This window comes from Lissotriton helveticus, chromosome 9 (genome assembly GCF_964261635.1).
Source record: "Lissotriton helveticus chromosome 9, aLisHel1.1, whole genome shotgun sequence".
NCBI lineage: Eukaryota > Metazoa > Chordata > Amphibia > Caudata > Salamandridae > Lissotriton > Lissotriton helveticus.
The window spans coordinates 271,758,247-271,778,754 of record NC_136070.1 but is presented as its reverse complement, the minus strand read 5'-3'; the positions used below and the strand labels follow the sequence as shown (position 1 = coordinate 271,778,754).

At 48.9% G+C, this 20,508-nt stretch overlaps 1 protein-coding gene across 3 annotated transcripts in view; it reads left to right on the top strand.

The window, feature by feature from the left end:
• Positions 1-20,508, top strand: part of VIPAS39 (VPS33B interacting protein, apical-basolateral polarity regulator, spe-39 homolog) — a 303,099-nt gene that overhangs the window by 186,216 nt on the left and 96,375 nt on the right. For all 3 annotated transcript variants that reach the window (XM_078659967.1, XM_078659968.1, XM_078659969.1), the window contains exon 13: positions 19,488-19,563. In XM_078659967.1, the coding sequence (XP_078516093.1) occupies positions 19,488-19,563 (76 nt within the window). The remainder of the gene's footprint in view (positions 1-19,487; positions 19,564-20,508) is intronic.

The window sequence follows — 20,508 nt, the reverse complement described above, 5'->3', positions numbered from 1 at the left end:
GTGAGCAAGGGACTCACGTCTGAGCATACCCTGCCAACTTAGGGCGAACAAAGAAAAACCAAAGGTGGTGATGGACGGAGCGTTGACAATACAAACACTCACCCCCAGTCAACTGATCTGGGTTTAATCCATCACCGTTCTTTAGCTCACTCCGCCACCCCAGTGCAGACATGGCCATATGCAAATCAGTCTCACCCTGTGCCTCATGGGAACAGTCCAGCCCGAAGTGCCAAGCCATGTCTTCCCTGGACCGGAATCAAGCTTCCCAGGACCGGTTTCTGGCATTACAGCCGTCTTCAGCCGGGCTTGCTTGACTCCAGTGGCAAAGTGAGCAAGGGACTCACGTCTGAGCATACCCTGCCAACTTAGGGCGAACAAAGAAAAACCAAAGGTGGTGATGGACGGACGTTAACAATACAAACACTCACCCCCAGTCAACTGATCTGGGTTTAATCCATCACCGTTCTTTAGCTCACTCCGCCACCCCAGTTCAGACATGGCCATATGCAAATCAGTCTCACCCTGTGCCTCATGGGAAAAGTCCAGCCCGAACTGCCAAGCCATGTCTTCCCTGGACCGGAATCAAGCTTCCCAGGACCGGTTTCTGGCATTACAGCCGTCTTCAGCCGGGCTTGCTTGACTCCAGTGCCAAAGTGAGCAAGGGATTCACGTCTGAGAATACCCTGCCAACTTAGGGCGAACAAAGAAAAACCAAAGCTGGTGATGGACGGAGCGTTGACAATACAAACACTCACCCCCAGTCAACTGATCTGGGTTTAATCCATCACCGTTCTTTAGCTCACTCCGCCACCCCAGTTCAGACATGGCCATATGCAAATCAGTCTCACCCTGTGCCTCATGGGAACAGTCCAGCCCGAACTGCCAAGCCATGTCTTCCCTGGACCGGAATCAAGCTTCCCAGGACGGGTTTCTGGCATTACAGCCGTCTTCAGCCGGGCTTGCTTGATTCCAGTGGCAAAGCGAGCAAGGGACTCACGTCTGAGCATACCCTGCCAACTTAGGGCGAACAAAGAAAAACCAAAGGTGGTGATGGACGGAGCGTTGACAATACAAACACTCACCCCCAGTCAACTGATCTGGGTTTAATCCATCACCGTTCTTTAGCTCACTCCGCCACCCCAGTTCAGACATGGGCATATGCAAATCAGTCTCACCCTGTGCCTCATGGGAAAAGTCCAGCCCGAACTGCCAAGCCATGTCTTCCCTGGACCGGAATCAAGCTTCCCAGGACCGGTTTCTGGCATTACAGCCGTCTTCAGCCGGGCTTGCTTGACTCCAGTGGCAAAGTGAGCAAGGGACTCACGTCTGAGCATACCCTGCCAACTTAGGGCGAACAAAGAAAAACCAAAGGTGGTGATGGACGGAGCGTTGACAATACAAACACTCACCCCCAGTCAACTGATCTGGGTTTAATCCATCACCGTTCTTTATCTCACTCCGCCACCCCAGTTCAGACATGGCCATATGCAAATCAGTCTCACCCTGTGCCTCATGGTAACAGTCCAGCCCGAACTGCCAAGCCATGTCTTCCCTGGACCGGAATCAAGCTTCCCAGGACCGGTTTCTGGCATTACAGCGGTCTTCAGCCGGGCTTGCTTGACTCCAGTGGCAAAGTGAGCAAGGGACTCACGTCTGAGCATACCCTGCCAACTTAGGGCGAACAAAGAAAAACCAAAGGTGGTGATGGACGGAGCGTTGACAATACAAACACTCACCCCCAGTCAACTGATCTGGGTTTAATCCATCACCGTTCTTTAGCTCACTCCGCCACCCCAGTGCAGACATGGCCATATGCAAATCAGTCTCACCCTGTGCCTCATGGGAACAGTCCAGCCCGAAGTGCCAAGCCATGTCTTCCCTGGACCGGAATCAAGCTTCCCAGGACCGGTTTCTGGCATTACAGCCGTCTTCAGCCGGGCTTGCTTGACTCCAGTGGCAAAGTGAGCAAGGGACTCACGTCTGAGCATACCCTGCCAACTTAGGGCGAACAAAGAAAAACCAAAGGTGGTGATGGACGGACGTTAACAATACAAACACTCACCCCCAGTCAACTGATCTGGGTTTAATCCATCACCGTTCTTTAGCTCACTCCGCCACCCCAGTTCAGACATGGCCATATGCAAATCAGTCTCACCCTGTGCCTCATGGGAAAAGTCCAGCCCGAACTGCCAAGCCATGTCTTCCCTGGACCGGAATCAAGCTTCCCAGGACCGGTTTCTGGCATTACAGCCGTCTTCAGCCGGGCTTGCTTGACTCCAGTGGCAAAGTGAGCAAGGGACTCACGTCTGAGCATACCCTGCCAACTTAGGGCGAACAAAGAAAAACCAAAGGTGGTGATGGACGGAGCGTTGACAATACAAACACTCACCCCCAGTCAACTGATCTGGGTTTAATCCATCACCGTTCTTTAGCTCACTCCGCCACCCCAGTTCAGACATGGCCATATGCAAATCAGTCTCACCCTGTGCCTCATGGGAACAGTCCAGCCCGAACTGCCAAGGCATGTATTTCCTGGACCGGAATCAAGCTTCACAGACTGGTTTCTGGCATTACAGCCGTCTTCAGCCGGGCTTGCTTGACTCCAGTGGCAAAGTGAGCAAGGGACTCACGTCTGAGCATACCCTGCCAACTTAGGGCGAACAAAGAAAAACCAAAGGTGGTGATGGACGGAGCGTTGACAATACAAACACTCACCCCCAGTCAACTGATCTGGGTTTAATCCATCACCGTTCTTTAGCTCACTCCGCCACCCCAGTTCAGACATGGCCATATGCAAATCAGTCTCACCCTGTGCCTCATGGGAACAGTCCAGCCCGAACTGCCAAGCCATGTCTTCCCTGGACCGGAATCAAGCTTCCCAGGACCGGTTTCTGGCATTACAGCCGTCTTCAGCCGGGCTTGCTTGACTCCAGTGGCAAAGTGAGCAAGGGACTCACGTCTGAGCATACCCTGCCAACTTAGGGCGAACAAAGAAAAACCAAAGGTGGTGATGGACGGACGTTAACAATACAAACACTCCCCCCCCAGTCAACTGATCTGGGTTTAATCCATCACCGTTCTTTAGCTCACTCCGCCACCCCAGTTCAGACATGGCCATATGCAAATCAGTCTCACCCTGTGCCTCATGGGAACAGTCCAGCCCGAACTGCCAAGCCATGTCTTCCCTGGACCGGAATCAAGCTTCCCAGGACCGGTTTCTGGCATTACAGCCGTCTTCAGCCGGGCTTGCTTGACTCCAGTGGCAAAGTGAGCAAGGGACTCACGTCTGAGCATACCCTGCCAACTTAGGGCGAACAAAGAAAAACCAAAGGTGGTGATGGACGGAGCGTTGACAATACAAACACTCACCCCCAGTCAACTGATCTGGGTTTAATCCATCACCGTTCTTTAGCTCACTCCGCCACACCAGTTCAGACATGGCCATATGCAAATCAGTCTCACCCTGTGCCTCATGGGAACAGTCCAGCCCGAACTGCCAAGCCATGTCTTCCCTGGACCGGAATCAAGCTTCCCAGGACCAGTTTCTGGCATTACAGCCGTCTTCAGCCGGGCTTGCTTGACTCCAGTGGCAAAGTGAGCAAGGGACTCACGTCTGAGCATACCCTGCCAACTTAGGGCGAACAAAGAAAAACCAAAGGTGGTGATGGACGGAGCGTTGACAATACAAACACTCGCCCCCAGTCAACTGATCTGGGTTTAATCCATCACCGTTCTTTAGCTCACTCCGCCACCCCAGTTCAGACATGGCCATATGTAAATCAGTCTCACCCTGTGCCTCATGGGAACAGTCCAGCCCGAACTGCCAAGCCATGTCTTACCTGGACCGGAATCAAGCTTCCCAGGACCGGTTTCTGGCATTACAGCTGTCTTCAGCCGGGCTTGCTTGACTCCAGTGGCAAAGTGAGCAAGGGACTCACGTCTGAGCATACCCTGCCAACTTAGGGCGAACAAAGAAAAACCAAAGGTGGTGATGGACGGACGTTAACAATACAAACACTCACCCCCAGTCAACTGATCTGGGTTTAATCCATCACCGTTCTTTAGCGCACTCCGCCACCCCAGTTCAGACATGGCCATATGCAAATCAGTCTCACCCTGTGCCTCATGGGAACAGTCCAGCCCGAACTGCCAAGCCATGTCTTCCCTGGACCGGAATCAAGCTTCCCAGGACTGGTTTCTGGCATTACAGCCGTCTTCAGCGGGGCTTCCTTGACTCCAGTGGCAAAGTGAGCAAGGGACTCACGACTGAGCATACCCTGCCAACTTAGGGAGAACAAAGAAAAACCAAAGGTGGTGATGGACGGAGCGTTGACAATACAAACACTCACCCCCAGTCAACTGATCTGGGTTTAATCCATCACCGTTCTTTAGCTCACTCCGCCACCCCAGTTCAGACATGGCCATATGCAAATCAGTCTCACCCTGTGCCTCATGGGAACAGTCCAAGCCCGAACTGCCAAGCCATGTCTTCCCTGGACCGGAATCAAGCTTCCCAGGACCGGTTTCTGGCATTACAGCCGTCTTCAGCCGGGCTTGCTTGACTCCAGTGGCAAAGTGAGCAAGGGACTCACGTCTGAGCATACCCTGCCAACTTAGGGCGAACAAAGAAAAACCAAAGGTGGTGATGGACGGAGCGTTGACAATACAAACACTCACCCCCAGTCAACTGATCGGGGTTTAATCCATCACCATTCTTTAGCTCACTTCGCCACCCCAGTTCAGACATGGCCATATGCAAATAAGTCTCACCCTTTGCCTCATGGGAACAGTCCAGCCCGAACTGCCAAGCCATGTCTTCCCTGGACCGGAATCAAGCTTCCCAGGACTGGTTTCTGGCATTACAGCCGTCTTCAGCCGGGCTTGCTTGACTCCAGTGGCGAAGTGAGCAAGGGACTCACGTCTGAGCATACCCTGACAACTTAGGGCGAACAAAGAAAAACCAAAGGTGGTGATGGACGGAGCGTTTACAATACAAACACTCACCCCCAGTCAACTGATCTGGGTTTAATCCATCACCGTTCTTTAGCTCACTCCGCCACCCCAGTTCAGACATGGCCATATGAAAATCAGTCTCACCCTGTGCCTCATGGGAACAGTCCAGCCCGAACTGCCAAGCCATGTCTTCCCTGGACCGGAATCAAGCTTCCCAGGACTGGTTTCTGGCATTACAGCCGTCTTCAGCCGGGCTTGCTTGACTCCAGTGGCAAAGTGAGCAAGGGACTAACGTCTGAGTATACCCTGCCAACTTAGGGAGAACAAAGAAAAACCAAAGGTGGTGATGGACGGAGCTTTGACAATACAAACACTCACCCCCAGTCAACTGATCTGGGTTTAATCCATCACCGTTCTTTAGCTCACTCCGCCACCCCAGTTCAGACATGGCCATATGCAAATCAGTCTCACCCTGTGCCTCATGGGAACAGTCCAGCCCGAACTGCCAAGCCATGTCTTCCCTGGACCGGAATCATGCTTCCCAGGACCGGTTTCTGGCATTACAGCCGTCTTCAGCCGGGCTTGCTTGACTCCAGTGGCAAAGTGAGCAAGGGACTCACGTCTGAGCATACCCTGCCAACTAAGAGCGAACAAAGAAAAACCAAAGGTGGTGATGGACGGAGCGTTGACAATACAAACACTCACCCCCAGTCAACTGATATGGGTTTAATCCATCACCGTTCTGTTGCTCATTCCGCCACCCCAGTTCAGAGATGGCCATATGCAAATCAGTCTCACCCTGTGCCTCATGGGAACAGTCCAGCCTGAACTGCCAAGCCATGTCTTCCCTGGACCGGTATCAAGCTTCCCAGGACCGGTTTCTGGCATTACAGCCGTCTTCAGCCGGGCTTGCTTTTTTTTTTTCTTTTTCTTTTTTTTAACTTTATTTATGAAAATTTTCTCCAGTTACAGTACAGGTGTATTCTCACAGGCAGAAATCCAGGCAATCTATACATCACAGAACACTGTTACAATAATAATAATGGTAGCACATGGACCAGTTCTATTTTAAGGAATGTTCTCCTAGGCACAAAATCATAACGGAATATACATCCTCGACCATCAATAAGGCCATTTGATTAGAGCAAGTTCATGCATATATCAGTACCGTATGTACAGCAGGACATTAATGACATTCTGCTATTCATAATACACTTATCGATAGTTCTTTTTCATAGTGTCTATTGCAATGCCAGGCAGATATGAACAAAGGTCATTTATTTTATCATAGCGGTCTTACGAATAGTATGTTTTACAGCTCAGCAGCAGAGCCCGCATTTGCCTGGTCCTAGTCATGTGAGTCACTATTGTATTTCGCAAGGTATCCCCGCAGGGGTTCCCATACATCCTTAGGTCTGCTGCGCATTGGTAGTGTTTCCGCATAAATTTGATTTTGATCTTGACTGTATATAATATCCTTCAGCCATTCCTTAAATTTGGGGGCTCTCCCTCTTCCCCACCGACATGCAACCCAGCGCTTCGCTAGCAGTAAGGCAATGTTGACAAATTTCCTAACAGGTTTTGGTATCCCCATCGTATATCCTAGCAACATAATGAGTGGATCTCTGTCTATTGTCCCTTCTATCATCTCTTGGAGCGCCGTATGAACCTCCGTCCAGTATTCAGAAATCCTCAGGCACTCCAATGCTAAGTGCAAAAAATCCGCACCATCCACCCCACATCTATCACATCTGTCATTGTCAGTCAAATGAAATCTCAATTTTTTGGCTGGTGTATAATATATTCTCTGCAAAAATTTGTAGTGTATAATCTTAAGTCTGCAGCTAGAGGAGATGTTGGCGGTGATATCGCAACAGTAGGCCCATTGTTGATCATCAATGTCAACCCCCATGTCTTCGCTCCATTGTATACGAGCTCTACACTGTGTTTTCGCGCTTTGGTTCCTAATGTTCCTATATATGTGGGATACCATGTGACTCCCATCTGCCGACGTTAGTACAGTGTGCAGAGGCAGCGTTGTTTCTGGCTCTTCAGGGAACTGTGGTAGTATATCCCTCAGTCCCTGTCATAGTCTAATATAATAGAATAGTTCAAGAGGCTTGGGCTGGATATCTTGAAATACCTGATCCCTACTTTTAAATTGACCGTTCAGGAAGAGGTCGCCCCATTTTTGAATGTTAAGTCGACGACACATAATTTGAAACCCACCTTCCTTCAGCAATGTCAGTTGGGGATGATATACGAGAGGTAATTCCGGCGAGTAAAGTATTGGTAGTTGCAACATTTTACGAATCCGCCGCCAGGTGTCTACTGTGCACGTCACCGTCGTGAAGGGTGTTTCTATGGCTTCTACAGGGGCATATATTACTCCTTTCAGGGGTAAGGGCCGTGCTATCCAATCCTCAGCAGCCAGCTGCGGCATAAACGGGGTCGGTGCGAACCAATGGTATGCATATTGTGCCTGCACGCTCAAGTAATATACAAGAAAGTCAGGCACGTCAAACCCTCCATTAGTATATGGTTGAGTAATGACAGACCAGGCAAGCCTCGGCTGCTTGCCACCCCAGAACAGCCTTAGCAGTTCCGATCTCAGTGTTTTAAAGAAATATGCACCCGGGTAGTAAGGGATATTTTGAAAGAGGTATAAAAACCTTGGGAGGATAACCATTTTTATGAGCGACGCCCTCCCCGCTATAGATAGCGGTAATGACAGCCAACGAGTGACATCATCGGTCAGTTTCGTTATAGCAGTACCATAGTTCAGTCTTATGGCTTCTTCCTTGTCTATGGTCAGCTGTATGCCCAGGTAACGGAGATCCGAACTGCACCAGTCTAGTGGAAAGTCTAATTGAAATCGGGTCACTGCCGGAGTGAGTGGAAAGAATTGCGATTACTTCCAATTAAATTGTACGCCTGACACGCGCCCGAACACTATAAACTCGCGTAGCAATGGATTGAGGTTAGTTTGGGGATCAGTGACATATAGCGTCAAGTCATCCGCATAGAGGGATACATCAATCTGCCGCTGGAAACACTTAAACGCACTGTGCTTATGGAAATGTCGAATACGACATTTCAAGGGCTCAATCGCGATGGCGAAGAGCAAAGGGGAGAGCGGGCATCCTTGCCTAGTGCCTCTGGTGATAGAAATCGGGTCAGACAGCGTGCCATTGATAAGCACTCTCGCCGTTGGTTTATTGTAAAGCAATCCGATCCAGTCTACGAACAACCTAGGAAAGCCCATCCTGTTCAATACCGTATCCTATAGTCCCATTCGACTGAATCAAATGCTTTCGTAGCATCCAAAAAAAACGTCAGCCTCCGGGACTTCCGGTGCTATGGTTCGTATCAGTGAAAAAAGGGTGCGTAGATTATGAGTGGTGGACCTTCCAGGTACAAACCCAGCTTGGTCCTGGAGCACTATCATGGTCATTAAAAGAGATAACCGAGTCGCCAAATTTTGGCCAAAATCTTTGCGTCGAAGTTTTTGAGGGGGAGCGGTCGGTAAGAGTCACAACCTGAGGGGTCCTTTCCGGGTTTTAAAAGGGAGGTAATCACCACCTCTCGCATTGAACGCGGCAGTATCCCCACCTCTAGCGCACCTTCAAAAACCTCCTTCAAAACTGGGGCCATTATGTCCACGTAACATTTATAAAATTCAGCTGGGAGGCCATCTAGCCCGGGGGCTTTTCCATTCTTCAATGACATTATGGCATCCCGCACTTCGTCCAGTTCTAAAGGGGCACTAAGAAACTGTCTGTGTGCGTCACTAAGCCAACACAGTGCCACCTCACTTAGGAAGTCATCAAACATCGCATCTCCTGATCGTTTTGTATTATATAATCCTCTGTAATGTGTTGTAAAGAGATGCATGATACTCTTAGTGTCCTTACATTTCTTTCCCTCCGGTGTAAGCACCTCAAGTATGTGTGTGTTATAACAGGGATTTTGTGTGAGACCTGCAAGTGCTCGTCCTGGCCTTTCTGACTCGCAATATCTCCTAGCGGTCCAGTGTTTACCCCTGAACTTAACTTCTCTAGCTGCCTCGGTTTCGTACTGTGTGAGTTTATCTCGGAATTCATTATGGAATCGCCCCCCCACTTCCCGCGTCATTTTTGCCTCCAACTCTTTCAATTCTTGTTCGAGTTTTGTGATAGTGCCTCGAATGTCCCTCAGAACACCACAGCTTTTGGAGATGCAATAACCCCTGATCGTGACCTTAAACGCTTCCCAGATCGTTTCTACATCCTCTACGTATCCCTTATTTCTAGGAAAAAATTCTGTTATCTCATCACCTAGTTCCGATTTAAAAACCTCGTCCAGTAGTGCTGTAGGTTGAAGTCGCCATGAGGGCTTCGATCTGTCATACCCAGGTTTGCTGATTTGGACCAATAGTGGGCAATGATCCGATAACGTCCTCGGTAAGTGGCACACCTTGCCTAAGTTCACGCTCAACCCCCGAGACACCAGACAATAATCCAGCCATGCCCATGTGTTGGAGTGTGCAGTAAAATGCGTCCCTTCTCTGTGTGTGGCATGGGTGAACCTCCAGCTATCTATTAACCCCCTTCCGCCATTATGCCTCTCAACATCTCACTGGCACGCCTATTATAATGGGGACTTCCGTCCGATCTATCCATTCCTGGGACTAGTGCCACATTAAAATCCCCCCCACCTCCCCCCATATAACTTGCATGGAACCTATATCGATCACCTTTCCCCACAGCTGGGCAAAGAAATCAGGTGTATCGTTGTTAAGGGCATAGCAATTCACTATCGTGATCGTATCCAGTCCAAGCCTACCCCATATTAGAACAAATCGACCCTCAGAATCTATTAGTCTCCGAGCAGTACAAAGGGCACTGTCTTCCTGACTAAAATAGCCGTCCCTCTAGCGTATGTAGAATATGAGGAGAATCGTCGGAGCCGACGCCCATTTACCAGCAAATGTATGTTTGGCTTGGGGGTTTAGGTGTGTTTCCTGCAATAGGGCAATCAAAAAGGTGTACAAAGTTCCCCACAGAGAGTTGATTAAGGGAATGTCTCTCTCTAAAGAGTGTGCAATGTTCGCGGGATTGAGGTAATCCCTTGACGGTATTGAGGACGCCTCACACAATTCAAAGGTTGGACGACTTTTGCCATCCCACCCGATGATTGTTTTGTGGCATCATCGGCTTCCTGCTCCAACGGCAGGCTGGCGGTGCAATGCCTGTCGGGTAGCACAGGGTGCTACTCTTTTAATGGAGATCTTTTATTCCTTAGCCAGTAGATGCATGTGTGTGGGGGGCCGGTGCAAAGTGCAATTGTGAGCGTGAGTGAAGTTAAAACAGGTCAGTAGAGTCCATTAAGACCTTTAATGACATGGCTCACTGCCTCATTTAAAATTGGTGAAGGGAGGGGTACCGAGGCACAAAAAGTAAAGTAATATGGCCTCGTTCAACCCTCGCCTATAGTGCGGTCAACATGTTTCATGCCACTAGGGCAATTCTTCAGTACCTAAATGCTCATCAACTTGTAGGGTTTATTTAACCATTAGCATGAAAGTTAAATATACAACCTGCCAGAGGTCGCAGGATAGAATCCTGCGTGATTTCCCGCCCCGGAGTCCCCGGTAGACGAACCCCACTGGCTGTCCTTGTGGGGCCTGAGCTGAAAGGTAGTTACCTTGAATGCTCCAGGCACTGGGCTTGTAAGCACCTACCCCTCCCACACGGCGGAATCGCAGGACAGTCGCTCCTGCAATAGGGCGACATGTATTTGGTGTCTGTCCAGGTAAGCCAACACATTCCTACCCTTTCTGGCGTCGTTCAGGCCCCGTATATTCCAAGTCATAACAGAAAGCCTTGATATCAGCCCATCAGCCATCATCACAATAGACAGTGTTACTACATATCAGAAGGATAGCATATACCAATACTTCAGTTGCCCGAACCCGTACCAGCCAGTGTGATAGCACCTGCATCCCATACCCCCTCATAGAATAATGCTCATACAACAACCGGTTTCCCATCCACTTGAATCTGGGAGCCAGGTAACATCTTCCGCTTTTAATCAAAATGGAGATATCCATAAAATTCCCACCTCCCCTCCCTCCCCCTCCCCCTCCCCCACCCTTACGTAAAAGATGAACATCTAGTGGCAAATGAGCAACAAAAGGCTGTGTAATACCACAGTCCCATCCCCTTCCCAGTATACCGCCCCCCTCCCACTGAAGCATCCCCAACTTGCCAGCGTCCTCTTCCAACCCCCCACCCCATTTTCCCACAAACAACATAACCGTCAGTAGAAAAACAGTAGTGAACATAGGGGAACACCCAATGGGGAACAACTCTAGGTGGTCACACATCCACCCTCCCCCCCCCTCCCGGGCCTCGATCCTTGACATCCCTCAGGCAGCGGTCAAGGAGGGGTGGTGGGGCCTGGAATACATTACCACCGGAACTCTCGAACCCAGTCTGTATAGCAAGTAATCGACGTCCCCATTCTCGGTATCCCGTGTGGGAAAGCAACAGCTGGATTCAGTGGTCAATCAGAGCACTAGGCAGTCTTCATGGAGATTGTCTCATGCGTCCTCATCAGTCTCATTTATATTGTCTTGGTCTGCAGGTCGCCGCCCAGACGGTCTGCGTTGCTCTTTCTTCAATGCCTTTAGATAGTCTTCCACCTGCTGTGGCTTAGTGAAGAAGCGTTGCCTCCCCTGGTGCGTTACTCGAAGCCGGGCCGGGTATAACAGGGCATAATCTATTTCTGCATCGCGTAGTTTCTTTTTCACTGCGATGAATTTCCGTTGTTCCTCCTGAACCATCGGGGTAAAGTCCGGATAAATGGAGAAGGTGACGCCCTCATAGGACAGAGTTCTTTTAGTTCGAGCCACCCGTAAGGCCGCGTCGCGATCCCGATAGTTTAGTAAACGAGCAATTATGGGGCGCGGCGGAGCTCCAGGCTTGGGCTGTGGTCCGAGGGAGCGGTGTGCTCGTTCCACTATGAACTGCGTGGATAGGGTTTCTACCCCGATGGTCGTCAGCAGCAGCTTTTCTATGTAGTCCTCCATACGCCCCGTGTTGGTGGACTCCGGAACGCCTGTGATGCGTATGTTATTGTGCCTGCTGCGGGCTTCCAACTCCTCGTTTTTCGCAGCTATAGTATGCAGGAGATTGTCCATTCTTGTAAGTTGCGCCGTATGGCCTGCCGTGATGTCGTCATTCGCTGAGATGCGTCTCCCCTATTCTGTCTTCATGCTGATCCATTTTGTACAATGGCATCCATCCTGGTCGACATCTTGTCCACTTTGTCCACTACTGTGGCAAATCCTTGCCGTATTTCTTGCAGGAGTTGTTGGACATTGATGTCAGTAGTGGCTGACCCGCCCACCGCCTGATCCATCCCAGCTGGTGCTCCTTTCTCCCCGGTGGAAGTCGATCCTTTTTTAGCGGAGTCAAAGGTTAGTTTAGGTTGACAGGGGTCTTGCTTCCCCATCTTTGCTCCGGTCCAGTATCTCCCACCTCCTGTCAAGCCTCAGTGAGACGAGGGATCGCACCTTAGTTCAAAAGCACCTGAGGGAGGGTCAAGCTTCCGTCCGACGCACCCACAGCTGGCCGCCGCAGTTTCTTTACCACTTAGGGATCTCAGTGCCGCCTAGTAGGGAGTCACGGACAGTGGGTGGTGTAACTCAGCGGAGCAGTGTAGTGACCCCCGGTCGATAAGTCCTTCTGTTGCCGCACCAGCGAGTAATGTAGATGCGGGAATGCTGGCTTGGTTAGGCAGGGCAAGTCATTAGCAGTAAGCAGCTCTCAGATGTCCGTGTGTATAACTATTTGTTGTACAATAGGTGTCCACTGATTCTGGTGATGAGTGTAACTTCTCTACTTTACGCGCTCCCTGTCCAGGTATTACTGCCATCAGCTTTTGCGCGCCAAATTTAAAATGGGCAGTTCATCCGCCGTTTCTGCCCGTATTCCCGGCTATCGCCAAGAGTTCCCTCACCTTCTGGCCTCTGCGAGTCGTGCTGGCTATCACTCGTAATAACAGTGGTCCGCTATGAGGGCCGTTTGCCTTCACCCGGCAGTTCTCCTCTTCAGGCCGCCATTATGCGCATCTCGTAGTCCACCGTGGCAGGCGTGTGCCGAGGGTTGAATCCGCTTTTAAATCACAAGAGGCATGTCCCGCAGCACCTCACCTCTAATACGCGTCGCGGTGATTTCCTTCCGAGCGTGGATGTGCTCCGGCGGTAGCCGGGACTGCGAGGTCGCCGCGATTTCACTCGAGCTCTTGGTCCGGAGGCGCGGCCTAACTTGCACATGTGAATCCTCGACCTTTCCTGGTCGCGGCTGCCGCTTGTAGTGCAGTCCTCAGTCCAGCAGCGCACCCGGGGAAAATTCCAGGTCTCCAAAATCGTTGTTGCAGTTGCCCGTTCTGAGCCAAACTTTCACTGAGTGCTGGGGAAGTTATGTTGTATCGCTTAGGGTAATTCCAGCTAGATATAGAGCCGGTATATAAGGATAAACAGAGGATATCGATCCAGGCTACAGGAGCCTCACCCAAGGGCGGCCATTCTGTCGTGCGCCCTCTAGCGCCCCCATTCAGCCGGGCTTGCCTGACTCCAGTGGCAAAGTGAGCAAGGGACTCACGTCTGAGCATACCCTGCCAACTTAGAGAGAACAAAGAAAAACCAAAGGTGGTGATGGACGGAGCGTTGACAATACAAACACCCCCAGTCAACTGATCTGGGTTTAATCCATCACCGTTCTTTAGCTCACTCCGCCACCCCAGTTCAGACATGGCCATATGCAAATCAGTCTCACCCTGTGCCTCATGGGAACAGTCCAGCCCGAACTGCCAAGCCATGTCTTCCCTGGACCGGAATCAAGCTTCGCAGGACCGGTTTCTGGCATTACAGCCGTCTTCAGCCGGGCTTGCTTGACTCCAGTGGCAAAGTGAGCAAGGGACTCACGTCTGAGCATACCCTGCCAACTTAGGGCGAACAAAGAAAAACCAAAGGTGGTGATGGTGGGAGCGTTGACAATACAAACACTCACCCCCAGTCAACTGATCTGGGTTTAATCCATCACCGTTCTTTAGCTCACTCCGCCACCCCAGTTCAGACCTGGCCATATGCAAATCAGTCTCACCCTGTGCCTCATGGGAACAGTCCAGCCCGAACTGCCAAGCCATGTCTTCCCTGGACCGGAATCAAGCTTCCCAGGACTGGTTTCTGGCATTACAGCCGTCTTCAGCCGGGCTTGCTTGACTCCAGTGGCAAAGTGAGCAAGGGACTCACGTCTGAGCATACCCTGCCACCCAATAAACTGACTGGTTTCAAACCATGTAGGGCCTGGCTCTAGGAAATGTCAGTGACAGACCTCCACTTGGTGTGTTTGTGGTGCCTGGAGCCAATACACAGCTCCAAGGCATGTGAAGACTGCTGCGCGATGCACCAAAAGGTGCTTAGGGAGCGAATGATTCCTCAAGCTCCTCGCCGCCTTACGTTGGTCAGCTCTGCGACACTCAAAGTCTATTTTGTATGGGAGGTCCAGAGCCATTTGCGGAGCCCCGCCCGACATTCTTCATCACACTCAAAGTCATTGGGGAATTTGGGTAAGTCCCGCAAGCACAAGACGTTGAAGAAGTCCAAACACTCTTAGACTTCTCCCGCATCTGTCGAAGTCATCCGACAAGATGAGGGAGCATCAGCACTCCAGGCCCCACAAGTTGGTGGGGTCTGAACCTTGGTCCAAACCGTGCTTCCCTGATTTTCCCAGAGCCGAAGTGACCCCTGCACAGCTCAAGGAATTTCTTTTGGGGCATTCGTGCCCCATGGGCGTGGGAAGGTGCCTCACTGGAAGCATGCTGGGGGTTCACCCTCTGCACCAGTTGGGCCCCAAGGATCCCTCACTGGATCCAAACCTTCCTCAGCACTTGCTCCAGTGCTGACTCCCCCGGCACTACCGACGCCCATAGGCAGCAACATCCCCATCATCATACCCAACTCCAACATGGAGCCGGATGGGCGCCACCCAACGCCGCTTCCATCACCAACGAGGATGCCCAGTGGGTTGGATACCTCACCTGACACTGGCCTTGTTTCCCCTCCTACTGTGGCTTCGGAGGAGGGAGCCTCTCTTGCTGTGGTGGTACTCAGGGCGGCTGACGTCCTGGACCTTAACCTACCCTTAGTGGCAGACAAGACAAATGTTTTTAATGAGGTGCTTCAACCGGGAGTTACTCCCTCAGAACCCTTACTTCCTTTTAATGAAGCCCTTATAGACATCCTACTTGGGCCCTGATCCAAGCCCTGCACAGGGGCTCCAGTAAATATGACGATTGCCCACCGCCATCGCCCTTTCTCCTGGTGATCTCAGTTTCCTTACCCAGTACCCCACCACAGAGAGCTTGGTGGTCCAAACCTCCTCCTCCCACATTCACCCTGGCATCTTCCCTGCCACTCCACAGAATATGGAATCCAATAGTCTGGACACCTTCAGTAAAAGAATGTTCTCAGTCAGTGACACCCCACTGTCTAATACACAGCATTGTTTCATTGCCCATTACAACTTTTCATTTTCACGACTATCAAAAATATAAATCCATTGGCTAGTATGAAACTATGCACAATTCACAGTTGTTCCATTCATAAAAGTGTCCCTTTTCTCACATATGTTTTAAAGAAAATGAAGATGACTGTGTACAGTAGTTCCGCAAATTGCAGAAATTCCCTTGGACACTCCCTTCTGTGTGACACCGTATCATTGATAGAAACGTGTAGTACTTTGATGCCAGGGTTAAGTTGTGTTTTATTTGTCTCCTCCATTGCATCCATTCACACACATCATGAACTTGTGAATAACGGTTGTAATTTATTTTTAACAAATGTTACTTGCTGTGGGTTGGAACCCAGCCAGTCCTACTTGATAACAGTTTCAGTAATAATACAGCGTTGTGGAAGGACTTTGTATCCTCTACCTCAAAATAGCATTAGGAACATCCCTTGGCCTAGTATAAGTATGAAAGCTATGCATTTTGCCAATTTAAACAAATTGTTGTCTGTTCTGTTACAAAAAGAAGTCCTTTTGACTTCATCGGTAGACATTTATAATCTGCAGACAGTCAGAACTGCTTCAGAAATCCTGAGGCTATTAGAAATGCAGTACTCAACACATTTTGTAGATATCGGACAAACGGCATTCAATTTGTCTGTGACAACTGGTGTTGTACACCTTTTTAAGACCATTGGATCGGGTCTGGTGACTGCATTTTAAGAGGTATATGGACTCATTCCGGCATTTTTCCATTCTCTGTTCTCCAGCCTTTTTGGAGGCCTTCCAATCATCATACTGCTTATCGCCTATGGTATCATCATTATTTCTACTGTTTCGACAAGGAAATCAACAACATGGAGTACACATATCCAGATGAACAAAGCTGCAGAGAGACTCTAGCACCCTACATGGGACATGGTTGGCTATCTGAACTGAGCGAGCACTGAATGCTTACCTTTCACTAAAAGGACTCTACACTCCTGATGCATAAACTGTCCGACTGAAGTCATCTTGGACTTACATCTGGAGCAGCACCCGGGGGCTTATCTTGATATGGAAATGATTATTTAACCTCTATATGAGCACCAGAAGCAATGCTGAGCAATGCATCTGTCCTTTCAACAGGATGCTACCTATAACAGAGCTTTATCACCGGTTGCACTTTTCGAAGCTTCTCTTGATGAGTGGCTAGACTCATTGTTTTCTTTCAAGCCCACTGGAGAGGAGCCAAAATTATCATTGAGTGCCTCAGACAAGCAACCAATTGCTGCTCCATCAAACACGAAGATTTTCAACTATGAACACGCTCTGTATGGTTTTTGTAAAGATCACACGTATGCTGCGTGTGTCCCCGACAATGTCGACATGTCATCTGATGAGGAAGGAACTGAACTTGGTAGTCAACCAATTATATGAATTTGCCATATATACCACAAAAGTCGGTATTTTCTGTGAATTGAGGAACAATTGTTCTTTTTAATAAGAATTTAAAAACTTTTTGCTTTCATTTTTATACTGCTGAATTTTAATTTGGCTCATTCCATATCACCACTGGTATGTTTAATCACCAATACCCATAAAAGTTTTTAGATAGATTACAATATATATATATTGCTTATTTGTAACAACACAAGGCTTAAAAGTATTCATGCTTCGCAATATTTATTACATATATATATAATTTTTTGCCATTTACATCAATGACATATTGTTTGCCTTTGTTTTATACTTTGATATTGAATGCTTTTTATTATATTTTACACGCACAGTCCCTAAGGTCCTACTCCATTTTATGTTGGCCTGACTCCATTCTGGCCAAAGTGGGTCACCATCTTCCCACTCGGAAACAGTAGAAGTCACCATCTTTCCCTATTTTTGCAGAATCAATTTTGGTGTCTGCCTTTAGATGCAGATGTCGTCTGACCTTATCTTTCTAAGAAACTTGAAAGCGTCAAGTCGTTTGATTAATGACATAGATACAACACTTCGGGCCTCATTACGATGTCGGTTGGAAAGCATTCCGACCTCCTTGTCGGAATCCTTCCCGTCCGACTCGGGTTCAGGGAGTCTGACCGACCAACCAGTTACGATGTTTCCGAATGCTGTTCGGTCAGACTCCTATTGACTTCAATGGGACTCTGTGTTCTGACCGACAACACAGGCTCCCACTGAAGAAAGGGGTGGTGACGGAATACCTTGCCCTCTGTGGCGGGCACCCCATGGTGCCTGCCACACTGTGCATGGTTGCAAAGAGGTGTCCCATCTATACCCCCACGGGTCCCTACCAAAGGCCTCCGGGTGAAGTGGGGCTTGCTACATGCCCCCAAAGTCGGTTTCCGACAGCCGATCTGTGTCAGACAAACCGAGTCGGACAGGATGTCCGAACACGAAATTGTAATACGTTGGTTGGAAACACGGTCTGTAGACCTGTACGATTCAGCTCCGACAAATGATGATCGGAACACAGTTGGAAAGACTGAACGGGTAAATTGCATCTTAATTGATCGGTCTGAATTGTTACTGAGTCGGTCGGGAACATGGGTTCCGATACGGATTTGGACAAACCGAATGCCGTTCGGAGCCTTTCCGACCGACATAGTAATGAGGCCCTAAATGCAACATTCGTTTGAGTTAGATGTCTACTCTTCACCATGTCAAGGTTAAATTAAGAACACATACAGACATATAACTAAAATAATGAAGTCTTTAATTGACATCCTTTTACTGTATATGTTGATAAGGAAACGTCTGGGATGGACATAATGTATTTCAGACGCTCCTAAACATATGTCAGAAATTCTAATTTCTGATAAGATTTAGTATATAAGGACTACTCCTCTACCACTTGTGAGGAGAGGTCATTCGCCCAGATTATTGCCCGATATTCTGACAGAGACAGTCTCACCTACTGCCAGCACACTTCACAGATGTTACATCTCGCCTGATGCCTGAAGCTGATAAAGCCAAGTCCCGGAGGATGACCCCACCGACTGCCACCTCAGCGAGCGTTTGCCCTTTACTGGGAACATTGTCTTCGCTGATAAGGATAGCCTTTGCTGTCAACAAGATATGCTGGGCATCTCTTCTCCCTAAAGAAACTGTAGATTGCAAGTTGCTCTGCCTTCCATGCTCTTTTATTATAGCACATAGAAGTAGATGTTAAGGTGTTAGGTCCTAGATGACATTCTAAATGAAATTTTAACAGTGTTAGACGTGTTCATTTTATTCTTGTTATTTACAAAGTGCCTTCTTGCTGTTTTTATAACATTCTTTGCAGTTGTTTTAGATGTACTGAGAAATAGATTACTCCTGCAGTGATAAATACTTTTTATTTAAAAGTGTTCATTCTTCTTGCTACGGTGTGTGTGATACTGTGAATAATGAGATAAGGTGTGGGACTGTTACTATGTTGCCCTTTATACCTTTATGGGATTATTAGTAACCCAAAAGCAATACTTCTATGTCAATGACACATTGTATAGTGTTTTGTGGGGCTCCAATAACCTGTCTTTCACATTATTCGCTGGTGAATAGAACCAAGTTCACCCATGTCACCTGAGTGGGAAAGCACACTTTATAGAGTTATGCCAGAGTCATAACTCATGCAACAAAGGTGCTTGATTATGGTGTCCTTCGGTCTGGGTTTCTTAAATAGAAAGGGCATGAATGTCCTGATGCTTAGAAGATCCGATTGAGAATCTCCACTACTGTGCTGAGGTCTGAGTGTGTGATGGTTAGAAATGCAGGGGTGTAGCAGTCTTATATTGCTCAGAGCAGGGCTGTGGTTTCCTTACGTTTGAATGCTGAAACAGAGAAGCCTCAGATCTATTGGGTTATCAGAGGGTACATACGATCATTACAGTTGGGGTGGGGCTGTCCTACTTTTGTTATTAAACTGTCACATATTTTCTGTATGTCCATCACTTTGCACTGCATATATTTGTTAATTAAAATCCATGTTTTATCTGTTCTAATCAGGTTGCCTTTTTCAGCTGAGGATGGGGTTCATGTCCAGGATCACTATACATTATTGGAGCGACAGATCATCATTGAGGTACATACTCTGCCTTGCTCATCTTACCATGAATCACTGAAGCAGCATTGGCTCTCACCAGATCATCACCAGCACAAATGCCTATAACTATAGGCAGGCCAAGTTATTTCTCCTTTAAAATTACCTCTGTGGAAAGCATGCTACTAAGCTTTTGAAGGAAATGTGTACGTTTTGCCAAATAGCCGCTCTTCTGAAAATTACACAAATACAAGCACTCCTCTATGGATGTCAGCACAATAACTATCATTGGACACTTCACTACATACTATTGGTATAACTGTACCTGTGGGCATCTGAGACATATCTTTGGGCTTATCGGCTCAATGCCGCTCAGTCTCTATGGGTGAGATATGTTCTGTTTACAATCTGGAAATGTGCTCATTTGTATCTTGCTTTGCAGCCAGACTTAACTGGACTGCAGCATCTGTTCACCGTGAATATTGTCAGTGACCTGGTCCCCCCCGTGCAGCTCCACCAAGTAGTTGCTGCCCTGCAGACCCACTGACCATTGCTGGGTAGTGAGTTTGAGGCCCTCCTCCACCCGAAGGCTTCCGTCTGCGCCTCATCCCTAGTGGTCCAATGGTAGGGCATCTCTGCTCTGCTGCTGTTCTGCCCTCTCTCCCTCCTTTTCGGACTCCTTTCCCTTCTTCTTCCACATTTTATTCTGCTGTTCTTTTCTTTTTTGCCACTTTTCTCCCTTCCAACGCAGCGTTTCCCTCTCCCTGTTTCCCAGCTGTCCAGCCCTCCCCCTCACACTACTTAAAGGCATGCCAAAGTTAAGCCCGTCTGCGCCTGGACCATGCCCAGTGCCATGGACCCTGGTCCTCGGACCCGCCAACGCTTCGAATCCAGCGCCCTCAACCTCGGACGCAACACGGCCTGTCAGCTGTCATTGCCAAATGACACCCGCAGCCCCTTCACCTGCTACCGCTTCTGCTACAGCTT